The sequence below is a fragment of the Mercenaria mercenaria genome, chromosome 11 (assembly GCF_021730395.1).
Source record: "Mercenaria mercenaria strain notata chromosome 11, MADL_Memer_1, whole genome shotgun sequence".
Classification (NCBI taxonomy): domain Eukaryota; kingdom Metazoa; phylum Mollusca; class Bivalvia; order Venerida; family Veneridae; genus Mercenaria; species Mercenaria mercenaria.
The window spans coordinates 23,206,663-23,228,823 of NC_069371.1; the positions used below are offsets into that span (position 1 = coordinate 23,206,663).

A 22,161-nucleotide genomic window follows, 5' to 3' on the forward strand; every position below is an offset into this window, starting at 1 on the left:
AGAAGGGTTTACCAATACCTCGTGTTAATGTTGTTATCTTAACATGTCGATATCACTTGGTATCATTAAACTGTACAAACAAATATACATATCTTTTGTAATAACAGTTTTATTATCGGTCGTAAATGGGTTAGTAATATATTATGAAAATGTCATGGTCTTCTTTCACATGGATTTATGCCAATGGTATGTTATAGTAAAGTATGTGAAGAGCTGAATAACCATTCGGAATACTCATACAAGTTAAGAAATATTAATCAACTGTGAAAGAAGAGAAAAGGTAATGCTTTGAAAAACGTAACCAGTTAACAATGAGATGTATTCAATGATTCCGTCTGCGAAATATATAGCTGATGGTGAAAATTGTGTATTCAAAATAGAACACAGCATATGCAAAGAATGAGATTATCTGAGTATTATACCTTGTGGTTAATATGTCTTCAGTAAGAAGCATTTATTACCCAACACAAATGAACCTGTATTCAGATTTTGATTTTCATTTAAAACACAAGGGACCTTCTTTCAATATAAATGATTAAACATGGAAATTGTTAGGGAGATACGTATGAGTGTGGTGAGTGTACAGCCTCATTAGCTTTTTATTTCTTTCATTCCATAGCTTAATATGCTGAAGATCACTTTTCTGCACATTTTGGGATAACGTTTGCAAAAACATACTGTGTACAACACCCAATATTACTCTGTTTTACATATAACTGACAACTGTTGAGTGTATTCATGTGAGGAAGGGGCAGGATCGGTGGAACTGCCCAGATATCCACACCTTGGGTTTTCCTCCGCCATCAAAAGCGGAAAAGTCGCCAGATGTACTAGAATCGTGTCAACGATGCGTTAAACCCAACAAAAACAAAATTAAATTTCTTGATAGCGAAATAACATTATATGGTCTGAAACAACAGCACAATCATTGGGATTTATACTTTAAAAAACAATATTTTAGCTTTATCTAAATGGACATTTCCGCCGTGCATAACTCACAATACTAGAGAGTCGAATGATTCATTACAAATATCGTGAATGTTTACACTTAACACTTTGCAAAATATCGTATAATTATTTTAAAAATCTGGCTTTTCTTTATAATTTGTATCTTACATGTAATAATTTAAATACATTTTTGTGATTTGTAAAAACAGAAATAACTCCTAAATCGATTTAGCTTTTATGACACTATTATTTAAGATCAATGGAACTGCAATTTCATTCTGACATTTAAATATGTGCACATTTTCAGAGTTGTAAAACGTGCATTTTAATGATTTTTGTAAAATATAAGCCAATATGTATGCCTTTTTCTTATTGACAGAACTCTTAATGTGACGTCCGACACCATTTTCATATATCGGTGTGTTTTATTTCTTATTTACAAAATATAAATATAATATGATTTTATGAATTAAGATGTGTTATTTCAATAAGAAATATTTGTCGTTTTTAAGAAATATCATCTTATATTTACAAAATAAAATAAATGTAAAGTGTCAGATGTCACTTTAGGGGCTCCATACCTATTTGACACAATATAATCGCGTTATTCACAAATAGTCTGTTCTTGGTGCGGCAAAGGATGCAATTCACGACACATACATTGTATTACTTGCTGAGAAACTGTTCAAGAAATAAATATATTTCGGAAATGTGCCTTTGCGCTGTATATGCTCGTATTACAGGATACGTGTCATCGTATATTATTGTTAAAGTTGTTGGCGAAATACTTACATAAATGTTAGAGTGTGACGCAAAACGGTGGTTAATGAATACAAATGGCCTTAGAAGGAAGTCGTCTAATAAACTCGTAAATCACAAATAATCTGTTCTTAGTGCAGCAAAGGATAAAGTCCACCACGCTCACTACTTAACGAACATCAATAATTCAATCCAATGTATTTACATATGTATTTACATATGTATTTACATATATAAGATATAAAACGTTATTAAATACATTATCCCTTTCATCATCATAGAGCATACGTACTTAGAAATATTTTGTTAGTTTCGTATCAGATTTTATTTGTATAATAATTATATAGATTTATACACATTTGAATACTTTTCCGACTAGTCCATGTTAATAAATTGATAAACTGTTTTGGTAGGGAAGGTACGGTATTATGATAATGTACTAAATATGTTATTCTTATGTCTCTAAATCTAGGATAAATTAAAAGAAAATGATATTCGTTTTCGATAATTCCAGTATTACAATCTGTAAAAGTTTATTTTCTTCCTTGTTACGTTAGTGTAATGCCCTTTCATTAGTACGATGTTTAACCATGGTTATAGAAAATATTGCTGTTTAGAGTCGCCTGCCTCAATATTAGTCATCAACATATTGTATGTTTAAAAAATATTGATTGTTTAGAGTAAGAAATCTCATCCAGTATTTAACTCATTAACAATACTTTTGGGTAAATATTCATTGGCGTGATAAATGATTATAAACAACCTTAGAAGGCAGTCTCGTAAATCACAAATAATCCGTTTTTAGTGCGACGAGGGATACAGTATACCAGGCTAACGGCTTGGTGTATATTAGCAAACGAATCACGATTATGTCTTCTATCATCAAGTGCTAATAGTGTTGCTTACATACACGAATGTGAGTGTCTTTTCATTTTGAAACAAAGGCTTTTCTTTTTCCCAATTTAGTTGTAGTTGAAAGAAAATAAAACGTTTAACGATAGCGCTGAAAAAAATGTATTTACCAAATTATTCAAAGTTGTAATAAAAGAGGAAAATATTGTAAACAATAAATAAGTAAAAGATATGTTGATAAATATATATCATATTATATCGTGTGTTATCTTTACGATTTTTCTACCTTCCTATCAACAATTTGCATTAACACTATGTGGCCTTGCATGGTATTTTATCAGGTATAGTAAATAAAGTCGCCCACCGATAAAAGTATCCGCATAAAATTCATCGTTACAATAATTATTGTACATATGGGAATCATTATGCACAGAATTTCAGAAAGTCCAGTGGCTTAGTCGGTCGGAAATTGAACCACAGTGCTCTGGATGTGATACCGCTGAACCATTATCAGTCTTTTGTTGACAATGGCTGGTATTCATGTTTTAAAAATATTTCATACGAATGAAAACTCTGTTTTTAGGGAAATTTAAATGTTAAGGATATCAGACTAATTTGTATGCGCGTTTAAATATCACTTACTAAAACGGAAAACGATTTTTAAAGAGATTCTGAACAGAATACTTATGTGTTCCTACGCAAAATTCCTGAAATTGTAAATTTGCACGTGATACTTAATGCCAAAAGTTGCTATGCCGTTAATACATATGTTAATCTCGTGGCTGCCTTGACTGCCCTTATTTTGGTCAATACCTGTGCCAGTCATTACGGAATTTTAATATTACTTGACACAAACGTTCCCCATAATTAGACCACGTGTTTTGCGCAAAGCCCATATCCCTTACCCACAGGTCAAGGTCACAGTCGGTGGTCGAAGGTCAGAAGTGTATTTTATTCCTGGCTGGTCCATAGCTCTGTTATCCATTAAGGAATTTAAACGTTGTTTGCCACAAATGTTTCCAATAATAAGGCAACGTGTCATTAGTAAAATCTGACCCACTAGCTCGAAGGTCAAGGCCACACTTGGAGGTCAAAGGTCAACATGGTTTTTTTTTCTGTCTGGTCTGTAATTCGACAATCCATGAAGGGATTTTAAAACTACTTGGCGTAAATGTTCCCCATAATAAGATGATGTGTCATGCGCAATACACAGACCCCTTGTTCAAAGGTCAAGTTCACACTTAGAGGTCACATGTTAAGATTAATATTTTCTTGTCAAGTTTGTAAATTATTTTAATATTAGCTCATATATTATATTGACTCAATTAAAAAATGTCAGTGTATTTTTTATGCCCCCGAAGGGAGGCATATAGTTTTTGAACCGTCTGTCTGTCAGTCTGTCCGCAATTTTCGTGTCCGGTCCATATCTTTGTCATCGATGGACGGATTTTCAAATAACTTGGCATAAATGTGTACCACAGTAAGACGACGTGTCGAGCGCAAGACCCAGGTCCATGGCTCAAAGGTCAAGGTCACACTTAGACGTTAAAGGTCATTTTTCATGATAGTGCATTCGTGTCCGGTCCATATCTTTGTCATCCATGGATGGATTTTCAAATAACTTGACATGAATGTGTACCACAGTAAATCGACGTATCGCGCGCAAGACCCAGGTCCGTAGCTCAAAGGTCAAGGTCCCACTTAGACGTTAAAGGTCATTTTTCATGATAGTGCATTCGTGTCCGGTCAATATCTTTGTCATCGATGGATGGATTTTCAAATAACTTGGCATGAATGTGAACCACAGTAAGACAACGTGTCGCGCGCAAGACCCAGGTCCGTAGCTCAAAGGTCAAGGTCAAACTTAGACGATAAAGGTCATATTTCATGATAGTGCATTGAGGGGCGTGTCCGGTCCATATCTTTGTCATTCATGTAGGATTTTAAAATTATTGGGCATGAATGTGTACCACAGTAAGACAACATGTCGCGTGCAAGACCCAGGTCCGTAGGTCAAAGGTCCTAAACTCTAACATCGGCCATAACTATTCATTGGAAGTGCCATCGGGGGCATGTGTCATCCTATGGAGACAGCTCTTGTTTTTTTTAGAAATACTAACCTTTTATATGATGAATTCTTACATGTTTTTCTCATATTTTCCCACCAATTATAAAATGAAATGCTATCAGAATTGAAATTAAGTACATTTTTATATATATGGATGTTATAAACAACCAACAAGGCAACAACTGGATGTTTTAAAGAGGCAAATTTCAGTCTTGACATTGTGTTATAACATATTGTATATATCGTACAATATAGTTTATACATCATTGGCATTATGTAATACTGCAATAGAGACAATTCTTTGCCTTTCAGTAGGGGATTATGTATTGCATGACAATACTTCATTCACTTTTTGTTTTTCGCTGTATCTACCTAACTTCGCCCAAAATCTAACTTTACGGTTCATTTTACGTTAAGTAGCACTCTAGCTGAAGTATTGCTTATTCAGGGAAAAGGCTTGTACGAAAAGAAAAATATGGATAGGCTGTATTACGTTTGACAGGAAATCATAACGAAACCCTAATTCCAAACGTCGCGTCTGCAATTACTTTGAGTGTAATCAGAGCTTCTCCGAGCCTTGCCATTACGTGATAATAGTCTAAAAAGTGCCGGTTGAAACCCGAAAGCGATTATCTAATGGCATGTATTATTCAGTTAGATGTGGGTTATATTAACACTTCTGCGTGCGTGACAAGCTTAATAATACGATGTACCGTTCATTCGGAATCAGACGCCATCGTTTAATATACATTTAAATATAAGATATAACATGTCAGCACATACAAAGTTTTTCAAAAGAATTTGTAATAAAAAGCTTTAAAATATTCTTTATTCATTTCTTTCTGGTAAATGCAAGCTTTCTCTCCTATCATTTTCAATACTTCAAGCACTGTAATGAGGATGTCTAACATTGCATTGATTCTGGGATAAAATATTATATAATAACTAAACAACGATGGAAAGCACAAATGTACTAACTTGCTGTTTTATTCCAACTAGACCTTTAAGCAGTTACAATAATCTGCATAATTTGTCAATTAGTTTAGATTAGTTTTATTGTCGAGCCAGCTTGCGGAGAGCGTAGACATAGTCATCCAAATGGCTGTTCGGTGTATGTGCGTTAGTGCGTGCTTCCGTCCGGAATATTTTGTCCGGACAATAACTTTGACATGCATGGAGCAGTCACTCTTGTTTATATTTGGATATGAATGTTTACCTCAATGAGCTGGAGTGGCATGCGCAAACCCTGAGTTCCTATTTTAAAGGTCCGTGTAGCAGTCATGTCAGATCTTGTCCGGGCCATTACTTTTATATAAAATTATTTATATTTGGCATGAATGTTGTCCTCTATAAAACGGAGTGTCGTACGCAACCTCTAGGCTCCTATCTCAAAGGTCAAGTCACAATTAGGGTAAAAGGTCATTTAAGAGCTTATCTGGGCCATAAGTTTGATAAATATGGAGCAATATGTCTTTTTTATTTTGCATTTATGTTCACATCCATGAGACGAAGTGTCGCGCGCAAACCCAAGGTCCCTATCTCACAGGTCAAGGTCACACTTAGGGTGTCACATGTCATTTTAGACCTTGTCCGGGCTGTAAGTTTGCCATGCATTAAGCAATCTTTTTTTATTAGGCAAAAATGTTGGTCTCAATGAGACGGAGTGTAGCGCGCAACTCCAAGAACCCTACCTCAAAGGTCAAGGTCACACTTACGGGTCAAAAGTCATTTTAGAGCATAAATAATTTCCTCAATGAGACAGAGTGTCACGCGCAAACCCCAGACTCCTGTCTCAAAGGTCAAATTCACACTTGGGGACTAAAGGTTATATAAGATCTTAAGCCTTATTTTTGACATGCATTGATCAATCATTTTTATATTTGGCAGATCCATTAATAGCTGACTTACAATTTTTTTCTATAGATTTACTTTCCATTTTTGTTACTATAAATAGCCCATTTTTTTAGTTTTTTATTATTGGCCGTATGGAAAATCGAGTCCACTTTTCTGTGGTAAAACATTGAAGGTACCTGAAATTGCTAGGTGTCTTTTGACATATCTGTACCTGGTAGTGATTTTTTTGTGAACTAAGATATTTTTGTGGACTTATACGTGTTTTTAGAATTACTTCCATTTCTTTTCCTATAAATAGTTTATTTTGTAGCTTTTTTATTACTGGCCATACGGGAGAATCAACACCATTTTGTGTGGTATAACGTGGATGATACATCAAATGTTTTCAAGTTTGTGCATTTTGGGCTATATCGACCTGGTTAAGATTTTTTGTGGACTAATAATCATTTTTGTGGATGATTGTTTCTATTAAATAGCTTTAGTTTGGGTCAAGATATTGAAATGAAACATGTTTTAATTGGCTGAAATGTTTGAGTCATTCAAGCGGTGTGTCAACAGATAGTGGGCTCGACATAGCCGCCTTTGGGCTTCAACATTCTAGTAAGAATTAATGAACGAGTCATAATAGTAGGTTTAGTTATTGTTTACTTCTAATGGTGTATATTTTGCAGTCATTTAGACGCTGCACGTGATTTGAAGTTTACGACAACGATTCTGAGTTGACTAAAAAAACCAATATGTAATAATATCTAAAAATGATTTGATACCGTAGATAAAATATTTCTATCTTTTCTTCTTATACTGCAGGTTGTGAAGTTGAGCCTTGACGAACAGATGGGTATTCTTAAGCAGAGAAAAAGCGCATGTGAGCTTAAAAAGCTCCAAGATCCTCCTGGGTCAGGTAAGTGCGATGTTACTTCCATAATCTAGTATGTCTTTTACAAAAATGGTTCACGTTAAGAAGTGATTGAACGGAAGCAAAGACAGTCTCAGTAGTAACTTCGTTATGATTGAAAAATATTACTACATCGTTATGACGTCATAGACGATTACCTAAATATTTTAGTGCTGTATTATTACATCAGAGCACCGCTCAACATGACAGGCCTGAAATCTTATTTTGTTACCGAAGAGTATCTACTTCATGACGTACCTGAGTGAGTGATTGAATACATTTTAAGATTTTAAAGGATGATATTTAGGTAGTCATATGACTCTCATCCCTTACTGTATTTCACTATTGTGTCATAATTCATCTACTGGTTAAAGTTACTTTAGTGAACATTTTGTTGAATTATATTCAAGTAGTCTATCGCTATGTATTTATTCATTTGCTAAAATATTCTATCAGCCTTCCATTAATATAACTGACTGATACAACAAAATATTTAATGAAACGATCATATCAGGAAAAGGACAGTCGTGTACTTTTGTAAACTTTACCTTCAGTGACCAAATGTCCTTCCTTTCAGTAGAATTGAAGTCAATCTTAGAAAACATAATTTTATAGTAACAGCAAGTAATCATATCATTGTTTTTATCTTTATTTCAAAGAACCCGTAACGAAGTTTTTTAAATAGACTGCATTAGGTATATATCTAATGTATTATGTCAGAATCTACATCGTCTTAAGATCGTTTGATTTCTTTACCAAAGGAAAATGTGACATTTCATTACTTGTCCGTCTTTTTGTTATAAAATATGTTCTTTATCACTACTCACTAACTTTATCACTACACACTACCCTTAAGTCGACATATGACCTATATAACGTAGTAACAAACTCAACAAAAATAACTTGCACACTTACCCTTGATTCCGTATTTCATAAGACAAATATTTTACATATACCTGTTTCTCAGAACGTAAATAATACAGACGTAAATATTACCACGTTTCAATAAATGTCTTAGTTAAACGTGAAATGAAATCCCATTACTGTCCGGCCTTTTATATATTTTACGTAACTTGTTGTGAACTGACCTATTTGTCTGCCTTTGTTGTGATGTTCAGTAACACAACGCTAAAGCAGACAAATCGCGCATTTGTGGTATTCACCTTTACTTCCTGTTTATGTCTTGGGTGAAGGTAATCTATTAGCTGATTAAAACTGTATATTTTAATTGGTTGATGAAAACTTCCACTGGTTTTCGAATGGAATAGATAATATTTTTAAGGACTGTACAGATGCTTTTTAAGTTAGTACATACGCTGATGTTTCCATGTTTTGATTACGAGCTTGAGTATATTGTTATAATACTGCAACTTTCGTTAGATTTTGGTAAGGTAACCAGTCCGCAAAATGCCACAGTATGTTTTATGTATCAAAATGTTTGTGAAGGTTTGTATGTTTTAGAACTGCATGTTGCAGTTGTCAAATCTGTGGTACAGCACAAGTATTTAAGATGGCCGCCACAATATTAACATTTAAAAATAGCTTATGTTAAATTTAACTAAAACGTTTGAATATAAACAACAATTTATTCTGTTACATGTATATATTCTAGTACTTTAGCCCCGTCAAAGAAAATTGCAAGCAAAATATATGTCCAAGGGAGGTAATTTGTATATTTTGATTCTTTAAAATTTTGAATATTTGGTATCTGATTCGGAGATCTTTGTGTAAATAAAGTTCATATAGGTCAGCTGTCATTATTAATGCTCTGTAGTGTACATATGCATACAGAAGTGAAAGGACTGGAGCTTAAAAAACAAATGAGTCTTCTTTAACAACACCATGCCTGTTATTGGCTGCGTCATTAGGACTTGTTTCAGAAACCGCATATTCTTTCATATCATATACATGTACGTATTAGTGGTATGAACATGTTTTTTAAGTAGAACATCTACATTCGTGGTACAAAATTGCTTAGCCATTGAAATTATCGTAACATTGTTTGATATATAGTTAAACCAACAGAGTTGATGTATATTACGTTACTGCAATTACGTTACATAAAATATTTTGTATCAAAGTATTGTAGTTACTATTTAAAATGGTTAATGCAATATCGTAAAGTATCATCGCAAACTTAAAGCATGATTGTGTTATTTTCTAGTAAGTAACTGATTAAAAAATCCATGAGAACTGGAGTTATATTTTACGTAACTGTGACGATTACATGTGTGTAATTTATTACTAAACTAACTTGACAACAAGTAATTTGTATTTATATGTACTGTACTTTACAAAAATTAGAGTAAACACATTGTCGATGTAGAAATCAGAAGGTAACATGCATTACATATGATACGTTACTTATTCATTTAACTTTTATCACATCAGTTTACTCTGTAGAAATATTTTGTAGTTAAATTACTATAACGCTAACTTCAGTATCGATACGTTACCGTTTAAATCATTTGGCTATATATTGGGAACTATGTTTCGACTTAGAAGAAATTGAAAGCAGCACGGGTATCAAAATGTTGATGGTTTGTTTAAGGTGAAATATGACATAAGCCTTTTAATAATGAAATGTATATTTGCAGTCACTTATATGACTGCTTAAGCCTTATCATGCTGGACACAATTGATTCTGCCTTTGCGACCAGTGTAGATCTTAATCAGCCTACACATCCGTGTAGTCTGGTCAAGAACTGCAGTGTCCGCGATTCAGTCATATCTTTTTGGTAAGCGCTTTTAACAGTTAATGATACTGTCCAAATTGAAAGATGGACGAGTCTATTATAGAAATTTAGCAGGCTAAGCGTTAAGCACAAGTATATTATGTTGCAGAATTTATACAGAAGACCTATGCTCAGTAATGTTCAGAACTTCAAAAAGATACTGTCTCATAAAGCTATTGATAGTTGTCGAATACAGTTTGAACTGTATATTATATCTGTAAAGATGCTGAATATTGCAGAAGGACATAAAACATAATCAATTTAAGACAGTATTTGTACTGGAACCACTTGTTGCCCTATAAATGTTGTGACTGCCAGTATGACGTTCATGTAAATCTTTATCATATATTTCTCCTACATTGGTTAAATTTCATTGATTAATATTTTGGTTTATTTGTATAAAAATGCAAAGTTATTGAAGAGCATGTCCTTTTTGGGAGCAAGTTAAAACTGTAGCAGCAGCAGTTACCGGGAGGATGATAAATAATTATAAAATGATGCAACATACTTCCCAACCAAGTTGTTCTGAAATGTCATTCCTGAATGATAAATTAGGTAGAATCAGGAAATTATGCTAATTATGCCAAATTCGCATGACTGTATAAATGTTACTTGTAGAGCCAAAGTGGAGCACAAACTAAATAAAACTGTCAGATATTTAACAAATCTTGAGTTTGACAATAGTACAACATACATTCTGGCATAACAAGATTCTGATTCATCATACAAACAAGGTAATTGAACAAAATTATAGCAGATTTTTATTATTCTTTTACACACAATTTAGGCCATATGGCGACTTGTTCCAGTTTTGATGGTGGAGAAACCCCTCAAGGGTCTCCTCTCGTCATTATTTAAGGTATGGGCGGGCACCTGGGTAGAACAACCGATCTTCTGTAAACCAGCTCGATCGATATTCTAATGTAATACAATTTTGCTGAATATACTAAATGTGTTAGGATTCCAGTTCAGACATACTTAATACAGTTTGTTAAATACTTGAACATAATTTTGCATACATTCTGAGAGATAATTTAGTATTTTACCATACTTGTTCTCTTATTACTGAAATAATAATTCAGACAGTTTATTCATGTCTAATGAATACACAATATGTCATGATGAACATTTAATATACACATCACAGCCTGAAAAGCAGGATTACAATTTAATTAGAATATTGTTTATACAAGAGAAAAGTTATTGATTGATTAATATAGTGAACATATACAATCTTCACCATGTCAAAAATTATCGTGAGCATATTTAAGAAATATATTTCGTACACACAGACTGAATTGTAACATACATTTTAAAATGTTTTTTTTTTTTTTTTCATTTCCCTGGAAATTCAAAATAGCTATTAAAATTTCTAAAACCAATATAGACAAATAATAATTGTTATCAAGTTTACTTATACGAGTAATAATGGTTATTTATTTCTTAGGCTCAAGAATATCGTAATAACTTTTCTATCACCTTTCAAATAAACGTGTTCATGTTCATCAGTGTATTTTATTTCTAATGCAAATAAGATTCTCAGTAACGTACACAATTTGATGAATTGTTAAGTAAAGTAAGTAATATTATCATTCAGTGAAACCAGGTATGGTAAAGTTGGTGCCAATCAGCTAGTTAGGAATAATGCATGATCTAAGTCAATAAAATGCATTTGTTACCATTATTGAAAAGTTATATTTTACTAAAGCGAGCACAGCTACATGTATTAAAAGTTCAGAAGAAATATACAGTTTACCAATTATATCACATAATGTTGAAAATGAAATGCTCAGAGTTCATTTAGATTAACAATGATTAATAATAGATTATGATAATTTCTGAAACACCAATTTTGAAACAAACATTCATTTCTTATTTTTGGTAACGTAGTAGCATAAATTTCTTACATTAACTGTTCAAAACATTATAAGAGTAGTTGTACACTTAAAATGCACATAGTTTCACACATATAAATCAATAAAATAGTAAAATGCATGTACATTTAAATGATACTTATTCAGTTTAATTATTATATAAGATGAAACACGGTACCATAAATCTACCATTCAGACGTGGATTATCATAAAGACGTGAAAAATGTTTCGTTTTATTATGACAACAATAAGCTTTTATAATCTTATCATCTTGTTTTGCGTAAAATATGAAGAGTTGGTTCCAACTGATGTACGGATAATATTGGTATTTTCAAGGTAACATTATTTGTAAAATTATATTGTAAGGAAGGCATAATTAAGATACTTTGGTAAAATTTATACCTGTTTATAGCTGATAGGTCAGAAAACTCAGATATGCTATATTATTTAATATCAAATTCATTACATAAATATAATTTGTGCTTGTGAACGAATAATGTATTGTTACAATTTTAAACCTATAGAGGATATTTGTTTGTTTTAGTGTAAGATCGAAATATATTTCACCGAGTGAACAAAATAATGCAATATTTTCACGAGTGGCTGCGCCACTCGTGAAAATGTAAATTATGGTGTTCACGAGTGAAATATATTTCGATCTTACACTGAAACAAACAAATTTTATATTTATTTTATGCATTTTTAATGGTTTTAACCAAAATATATTCAGTTTGCCCGCGCAACGTCACGTGCATCGCATCATAACGTGATAATGTCGTGACGTGAGGATGTCTTTGTAGAAAAACTATAGATAGTTCTGTTACGTTTCTGATTTCTTTGACATTTTATTATGATAAAATGTAAATATTTATGATCCTTTTATTATTTTTATACATCTTTACCTTTACTGAAGAATATTTCGCAAGGAGTTTCCTATCATTTATAATTTATATCATTTCGCATTCAAACGTAGTTCCGTACCAGTGAAAAATAAAAATGATATTTTCACTGTTTGAAACAGTGAAAATATCAATTTTATTTCACTGATAAATTTCAGTATTTCACAGAAGAGTATAAAATAAAATGTTTTTAATCGACTGTTACGGAAAACGTCCCGCCTTTCAATATCTTAATATGTTTTCAAATGTTCGTAATAGTATAACAAGTTTTAAAACAGAATAAGTATAAAAAAATCCACAAGTGATAACACTAAAATATAGGTGCGAAAATCAAGTTAAAAGGGCAACAGAATTTGATATTCATGGAACAAAGTTGGAATGTTCTCCCTTTTCCGAAGGAAATCATAGCAGCGACACATGGGAGAATGTCTTTGAAATGTGAAATTGAAAGAATCCAAGCTTATACACACGTGCAGTAAGATATGAATCTTTAGGCAATATGAATATATTTCTATAATTTTTGTATTTTTTCGGCCATCTTGGACGCCATTTTTGATTATCTGCGTTGCACCACAGATTAGGCAACTGCAAGACGCAGTTCCAGAAACTACAGACCCTAATGAACATTTTGATATTTAAAGCATAATGTGGTATTTTTAGACCGGTTTTCCCTGAAAAATACACCATTTGCTCTCCATATCGCAATTCTGTTATTTGCAACATGTTCCTGTGGTTACTATTATCGTTTCTGATGGTTTTGCCTTGCATGTATCTTTGTGGTTGTTTTGCTTTCCCCTGAACCAATGAAACTCGACTTATCGTCTATGGAAAAACGGGTGGAAAAGTCAGTAAAAATCACATGTTATGTCTGTGCCGATTAGGCGAAACGTGGGATTCCTCGTGATTTCAGGTTCATATTTTTATATGTGAAATATTGTTTGGTTCATATGCAAGCTATTTCGTCTTTTTTTACAGTTCTGAATTAACACATTTTAAACTGATACAGGAGATTAAAGGTTTGTGTTGCTCATTTATGGTTAGAATTCTGCCTAAACTGATCCGCGAAAATAATGTTTAAATAATATTTAAAAACATATATTGTCGATTCGATAGAGCGAGGCAAACAGTAAAATTACTGGGCCTAGGTCGAAACACGAAAACCTCGTGACCTGTCATAGAATGATACAACAATAAACCTTTATTAAAGACGATGAAAATTTGAGGCCCGTGTGCTAAAATAACATTAAAGCGCACCAGAGTTTTGTGTTGTAACTATTCAACTGCATAAAAAAATCAAGGCTTTATTGTAAAGACACAACTAAAGAAGTGGGCCTCAAATACCCCGCGTTAAATCCTAACAGTAAATATCACAGTTTTAAGCGCGCCTCTACAGGCTCCCGTCCCTGTGTTTGTTCTGGCATATTTCTCATAAAAAATTATATAAATTTTCTTCATTAATAGTGGAAGTAACTCCAGCAGATTTTTTTCTGTATTGACATTTTTTATTGCCCCTGGCTCCGAACATAGGTGTATGGTTTAGCCATCAAATAAAATGTGCTATTTTGGAGGCTTGGAATTTACTTATAAAAGGTTTGCAGTATTCAAAAAAAAAAATAACCATGCAGCCATGGAGCCAGGCTAATCAAGGGCGGGCAAGAAAAGCATGTATACTGTGTTTTTTTGAATATACCAAAGTAATGTCTTTAATGTAAATGCGCCGTTTATCTTTTTAAAGATATTTCTTGTTTACATTTACATCCCAGTTCTTTTTGTTTGTAGAAACGTGCTGACTCGGACTGTACGTGTGTACATCTATACGTATTCATGTTTCCAAATGGAGCACGATATAGGTTGCTGCTTACATTGAATATGAATTTCCTACCGGACTTTGTTCTGTTTTATAATTCTCTTTATTTTAAGGAAGTTGATTTATGTGATCCATAGATCGATACTTTTGTTTTGTGTTTTTACATCCGGTAGTCACAAAGGCATTTGCAATGAATTTCAAAAGCTCTGTTAAGTTCAAGGGATGCAGTAAAACTCAAGAAATAACTCCAAGCATCTAAACAGAAGACATATATTTTTCATTCCTAATAAACACATTCTAACCTTTGAATAAGATTGAAACATGAAAGTTATAATGATGCTAAAATATTTAGAGTGTTAAGATATAAAATGGTTTAATTCCAATAATTCATAGCGAAAAGAGTGGCTTAATTAAAATTTTATTAATATCTTTCTAAAATGTTATATATATTCAGTTCAGTTCTTCACTTACAAGGTAGTGATCTTGGAATTGTCATTACCTGAAATCAAACTCTTTTATTCTTTGACAATAGTTTTATTTTACTTTTATTAATAACGGAAAAGTGATACATGTATTGAAATACAAATTCCATCATAATTGACGTAAAGTGTATAATTTGTTCATCCTTCTCTGCAAAACACCACAAGTAATATATGGCATTCATTGTATAAATATTTATTTCGCTTCCTTTTACTGCGTTTACATAAAGTATATGTATTATACAACATGTCAATGTTGGTAAGCTTTGAGGATAAATTAATCTTTAATACCATCCGCCTTTTTCAGATGTTGAGTTTATACTGAAATTAGAATGACAAGATATGTCTGCACTAACTGTTTTGTTTAATTATAAACAACCAGTTTAAAGGTGAATAGGTTAACTGTCTAACTGTTAAAAGTTTTCGAATTGTCGTCAAACCTCTACGTTATGAAATTTATCGAACGTGTTCATGAGAGGTAATGAAGTGTGCAAAACTCCTCACACCTCTAACAACGGCTTAAGCGGAATATGTTATATGGTGTAATTCTGTTATAGTAACACTAAATAGACTTCATGATCACTAGGAACTAGAAAAGATAACAACACTTAGTCCAAGTACAGAGAGATTTTTACAGTCGCACGACACAAGAAGTAAAAACAAATATATAAGAAGTACTTTTAGAAGCATAGAGTACAACTAAGCAAACTAATAGCCGTCTCGGTTTGATTAAGACAAAATGAAATGTGCAACATCTTTCAACGTCACCAACATTTCAAAACTGAATTTGAATGTAGAAGTATAATTGTATGGACTTCCCTCCAGCGTTTAGTACATTTGTTTGATATTTAAAAACAATTTAGTCATAAGAAGGATTATGATAAGTTTTTCTCCTAGCTCATACATTCATATATGTTACCTAATTATATTTTATGTCAAAAGGTACCGTAGAAAAAAAATACACTATTTTTAAAATTCCAACTGTTCGTTAAAGATTCTAATAAACATTGGCAAGTACACAGAATCAGCACATCGATGAGTTGTTGGATGAATCTTTTGTTTGTTTTATCATTGGAATATCTTTTTTGTCACGATAGCGAAATGCCAATGTCCTTTGAAAATCCATAAACCATAAGTCTGCTTTTGTCATAACGATTAGGAAACCATTTAAAAACGAAATGATAATTGTGACGGTCATCGTAAAGATGTTTCTTATAATTAATTGATCTTTCCACAAACAAAGAAGAAAAAAAACACATTAATTGAGCCGTGCCATGGGAAAACCAACATAGTGGCTTTGCGACCAGCATGGATCCAGACCAGCCTGCGCATCCGCGCAGTCTGGTCAGGATCCATGCTGTTCGCTAAAAGTTTCTCCAATTCCAATAGGCTTTAAAAGCGAACAGCATGGAGCCTGACCAGACTGCGCGGATGCGCAGGCTGGTCTGGATCCATGCTGGTCGCAAACCCACTATGTTGGTTTTCCCATGGCACGGCTTAATTATGTTTTCAACTATTTTGACTGTTTTATATTTCCCAGGGGTATACTGCAACGTCACATGGGATAATGCAATGTGTTGGGACTTCACAGCGGCCGGTACCGTGGCACAACAGTCATGTCCAGATTATATAAATGGTCTCAACAGTGCAGGTTTGTATCAATTTTCAAACGCATTACTTACATTTCGTCTTTTGTCCCTTTATGCAGTTTATCCTTACCTGTGTATGATATTGATAATAACCAGTGCTTACCCACAAGACGTCTCCATTTGACTCAAAAAACTGTTTTAATCATAGACTGTATTAGATAGATTGCATAGTCATTTAGTCAAAATACTATCATTTGATTACGTCATTAATCATTTCTGATATCTATTAAAAATCTTCAAACTATGTACTACCTATTTTGTTTTTCTTGTGTAAACACAGTTCCTTTACACACTTATGTTTAATTCTAGAAGTTAATTAATAATGAAGTCTTTATTATTAAGTCTGCAATAGCTGTGAAAAAAATAGGATATGATAATCTTCAACGTGCATCATTGGTGTTACAACGATAACATTCAACACGGATAAGACATCATTCAATACTGACATCTTTGATTTGCTTCTTTGATAGAAGTGTGGTGAACAATATATATTATAGCTTAAATAATAAAATAAACCTAACAGTTTGGCTAGTCAATCAGGACGTAGTGATTCATCTGGGATTCATCTGGGAATATCTGAAGCAAATTTGTACTTCTGAAAGTACATTGAACAATTCGTGTAAGCAAATTACCGGAAACAGCGGGAAATTATACGAGTCTGGCTTTTGATTAAGCAAGATTACCGCTTCTGTAGTGTTATATATGGTATTAGTTTATAAAGGCTTGTATACCCACAAGGATAAATCTTAATCAGAAGGCGGCATAGACGTAACGTAAATATTTTGATATATTTTATACGAAATATAGAATGCCAAGCAGAAATCTGTGTTTAATGATTACATCGCAAGTTATACTCCTATGTGCAAACTTTCTGATGATTGACCTTATCAAATAAAAATATTCTATTTTGATAAAGTATATATAAAGTGTTAAATTAAGATCATCGCATCACATTATGTCAGACGTGTTAGATAACATTTTTAAATACAAATTTACTTTGGCTTAAACATCTTACAGATTCTCAATCAGAGACTGGCATGAAATCTTGCTTTGATACATCGTGGCTGGTTATGGTCTTTCAATGTGCTGTTCTCAATTAAAAATGATATGTACAGACTTATCTTACACCCTTTTTACACAAGGGAAATTTGTTCATAGAGTAAAACTATTGAGTAAACACCGCTTTTCAGTCCTTATCCCGTCCATGGTATATATATTGTACAGGATAGCACCGTCATGCTTCTAACAGTCCTGAAATTGTTTTCTTTAATTTTCTCATATTTCTAGATATTTCACCTATACTTATATATATCCTATTTGATAGCTTTAAACTAACATCAGTGTTTTTTTAAACAAAACGTTGAATGATTCTTTTCTATAATTATGAATAAATCTTGTAAGAGATTGTAGTGTCACATTGGGTGCTAAAATCATTGCTTGTTTGATTGATGCAAGTGAAGGGATATGGTCCGAAGGTTTCAGTACTTACAAAAAAAAAAATACATACAAACAATCATTTTCTGTATGAAATTTTCATATGGAGCAATAACCCTCAAGATGCAGCGTTTTACAGATATTAAATGTTAATCTTTAGTACAAAAATTGATAAAAAGTGCTTGAAAAGCCAGTCCATAAGATTTATAAAGTTAAATACAGTACATTTTGTGAATCATTTGATCAGATATTACCGAAGCTTGAAGTAATGCAACAGCTTCAAAGATAATAGAACGAAAATATTATGTATCTCTGCGGTAATTTTCTTGTTGGCTCCCCTTTAATGCAAATGGTAATAAAAAGATGTTCTGGATTTCCAAAGCCTACTGAAATTTATAACAAGTGTGGCATTGGTGGCCCAGTTAAAGTCACTGAATTAGAATCACTAGTCCACCATTGCTATTGCTTGTCATGTAGAACTAGTAATCAAAATGTTTTACCGAAGGTAAGCGAAACTACCCGCTGATGCGTGAAATGATGCCGACAGGTCTTCCTCCTCCACGACAAGCTGGAATGTCACCATATGACCTGTAATTGTGTAGGTTGAACAAATAAAAAACTATTTATCATAAGTAGTAACATACTTGTTATTTTCAATAAAATGATATTGCACCGTTCTTCAAAATAGAAATGTTTAATTTAGAGGGTAATAGGGATAGGAGAAAGATATCTAGACAGGCTTAGGTTACTGTCGAAATTAAATAAAATACTTATATTAAAATAGTTATATTTGGTTAAAACTGTAGAATGAACTGTTATATTGAAAATAAATTAATGTCAACACTTTGAAATGTGTTCTGGCGTTAACCCACAATCATTTTATTAAATCGCCGACTTCCTATTTCTGGGTATTTCTGTTTCTTTCCGTAATTAAAATTGAATCGTAAACATCAATTAAACCCTGTGGCACAAACGTATTAACATGTTTGGCAGGAAAATGATCTTAACTTGTTTCTTTAGTGAAATTGTATAAAATCAATAAACCTTCTAATGTTGAAAGAAGTTCAATAATCAATGATATAATCTCCTAAAACCTTTTTTTCATTAACAAAAATAAGCTAAAATAAAATAACATTTATCAATCGGATACGCGTTGTGCAAAATGTAATCAACGAAGTCAATTCGTGTAATGGAATAAGATTGTGAATGACCTTTGCATTCAAACTTTTAAAACAATAAAAATCCAAAATCAAAAGTATATAAAACGTAAAAATATAATATATTTCTAGTTAGGACTGTCTTATGGTACGTCGAGGTATATAGGAAAAATATTTTATTATAAGAGGAATCTTTTTAAAAAAAATCTTTGTTGAGCCCGCTTGCGGTGAGCTCGATATACAAATGTAGTTGTCACTTTTGGCGGGTCGGATTATGTGCGTGCTTGCGTCCGTCCGATTTTGTCCGGACCATAACTTTGACATGCATGGACCAATTTTGTTTATATTTGGCATAAATGTTTACCTCAATGAGAAGGAGTGTCATGCACAAACCCCATGTTCCTATCTCAAAGGTCAAGGTCACAGATGGAGGTCAAATTCAAGTTTGTGGGAACCATAACTTTAACATGCATGGACCAATCTTGTTTATATTTGGCATGAATGTTTACCTAAAGAAAAAGGAGTGTCATGCACAAACCCCATGTTCCTATCTTAAAGGTCAAGGTCACATTAGAGGTTAAAGGTCAAATTGAAGTTTGTGCGGAACATTTCTTCTTCATGCTTGGTGGGATTTTGATGTAACTTGGCATGAATGTTCATCATTATGAGACGGAGTGTCATGCGCAAGAACCAGGTCCCTATGTCTAAGGTCAATGTCACACTTAGAGGCCAAAGGTGCTGGCGGTCTCGACATTCTGTCCGTGGGCATGCATAATGTATTTCTAGTTACAGTATACGGGCAGATGCTGCGATACCACCAGGAGAAATTACACAATTAACTGTGATCTCTGCCAAGCCTAGCTATGCATTTCATTGGCATGTTTCACTGCGATGTTTTTCAGCAGATTCGCATATATGGCCTTTGATTTGTTAAATTTTAAAATGTTTTTGCCACCTCTCTTATATAATAGGGCGGATTTCCGCCAAACCTTACAGGAGTGATCAGTGCCAAGTCTTATTATGCAATAAATAGAATGTTCCAGTTGAGTGATGTTAGAGGAGTTATTTTTCGTGAACAAATTTTTTTTGTTTTAATTTATCTAAAAGATATCTTATGTCTGATATATATCCGTCTGGAATAAATGTTGATTGTGCATTTATTCCTGAAGTGTCGTTTCCTGAAGGTCTGTTTTTCTATGAGCATTTATTACAAAGTTGCATAGCAACAATTCTTCCGCATTACTAGACAAAATAGAATAACTTTTTTTTGAAAAGACACAAATGAGAAATACATGTACTTTTAAAACACTGAAGCGCTGATGTAATTCAGTTTCTTTACAGGAACTAAATTAGCAAATAGCAGACAAAGAGCATTTTCAACCATTAATCTTCTAAAAAAGGTTACGTATTTTTGATAAATTGAAGTTTTTTAATCGAGTAAAATGTTATAAGAAACAAGAGGAATATCAACGTGTTTGTTCTATTCCGTTTTATGAAATTCCAGTCTGGTATGCAAGTAAAAATAAAAAGATCATGGACCAGTTTCATGACAAAAAGGACTGGATATCACTTTAAATCCGGGAATGTCACGAATGCCTTGCGAGTTAAAACAACCCTTTATTTCGACTTTAAGTATCTAGTTTTTATAAAATGACCACAAGCAGTGTGAGTTGCAACCGTTTAAGCGAACATATTTTTAGCTCGACTATTCAAAGAATAGGCAAAGCTATTGTATTCCCAGTGCGTCGGTGATACGATTTGGTTAAGTTTTTGTATGTAAAATAGTATCGCATTAACCACTTGTTGGAATGGAATTTAACTTCACACATTCACTGTGATTAACTGACTTACATTGCATATATTCCATCATCCTATTTTTTTATTTTTGTTTTTTACAAATTTATGCTCCGTTTTCGACTTTTGGCTAAGGTTTTATATGTAAGCTGGTATCTCAGTACCCACTAATGGGAATGGATTGAAACTTAACACACTTGTTCACAGTGAGGACCTGACATGCAGTACACAGGTTTCATAACTCTATGTTGATTTCTTGCAAAATTATGCCCCTTTTTGACTTAGCAGTTTTTTGGGTAAGTATTTGTATGTAAGATGGCATCTCAGTACCTACTAATGGGAATGGATTGAAACTTCACCCACGTGTCCATTGTCATGAGCTGATATGCATTGTACAGGTTCAACAGCCCTGTTTTGCAATTTTACATAATTATGCCCCGTTTTCGACTTTTATATTCTTTCAGTTGACAAGGCTGTTGAATAGCCGAGCGTTGCTGTCCTCCGACAGCGTTTGTGAACTTAGTTATCTAATAAAGACTATGCAGTTTAAGAAGATTGCTTCCTTTTACTATGTATTCTTCCTCCATTAAGGTCTTGGCCTTCCGTTCGAAGGCTATGTCCCTATTTTCGATATGTTTTTGTCCGTTTCGTATTTTATGTTATGTATATTGTCTTGAATGTTGGCGGTGGTTTTTTCCTTATTCCTCGAACCACGCTTTTGATTTTTCGCCCCGGCTAACTCGCTGTTTTCTATAAGTGAGGTTAGGTGCTCACCATGTTAGGTCACTGTCCGTCCGCAGGCGGTGACCCACTGTGTTACTTTTTTCCAGCGTGTTTGTTTGTCTGCTTTGTGAGTGTGTATGTGTGTATTTGGTTCGTAGGCATCCAAATTTGCGCTGCTATGGTTTATGGTCTCGGGAAACTGCGTTTTTTGGGCTTGGATTTTCTTGTTGAATA

At 33.2% G+C, this 22,161-nt stretch overlaps 1 protein-coding gene across 4 annotated transcripts in view; it reads left to right on the forward strand.

Annotated features, from left to right (window-relative positions):
• LOC123532271 (secretin receptor-like) overlaps positions 1-22,161 on the forward strand; it is a 388,099-nt gene that overhangs the window by 349,603 nt on the left and 16,335 nt on the right. For 2 of the 4 annotated variants that reach the window (XM_053518737.1, XM_053518735.1), the window contains exons 3-4: positions 7,289-7,382; positions 16,711-16,821. In XM_053518737.1, coding sequence (XP_053374712.1) covers positions 7,289-7,382; positions 16,711-16,821 — 205 coding nt within the window. Of the gene's footprint in view, positions 1-138; positions 281-7,288; positions 7,383-16,710; positions 16,822-22,161 lie in introns of those variants that run through there. The other 2 variants (XM_045313677.2, XM_053518736.1) reach the window with 2 other exon arrangements.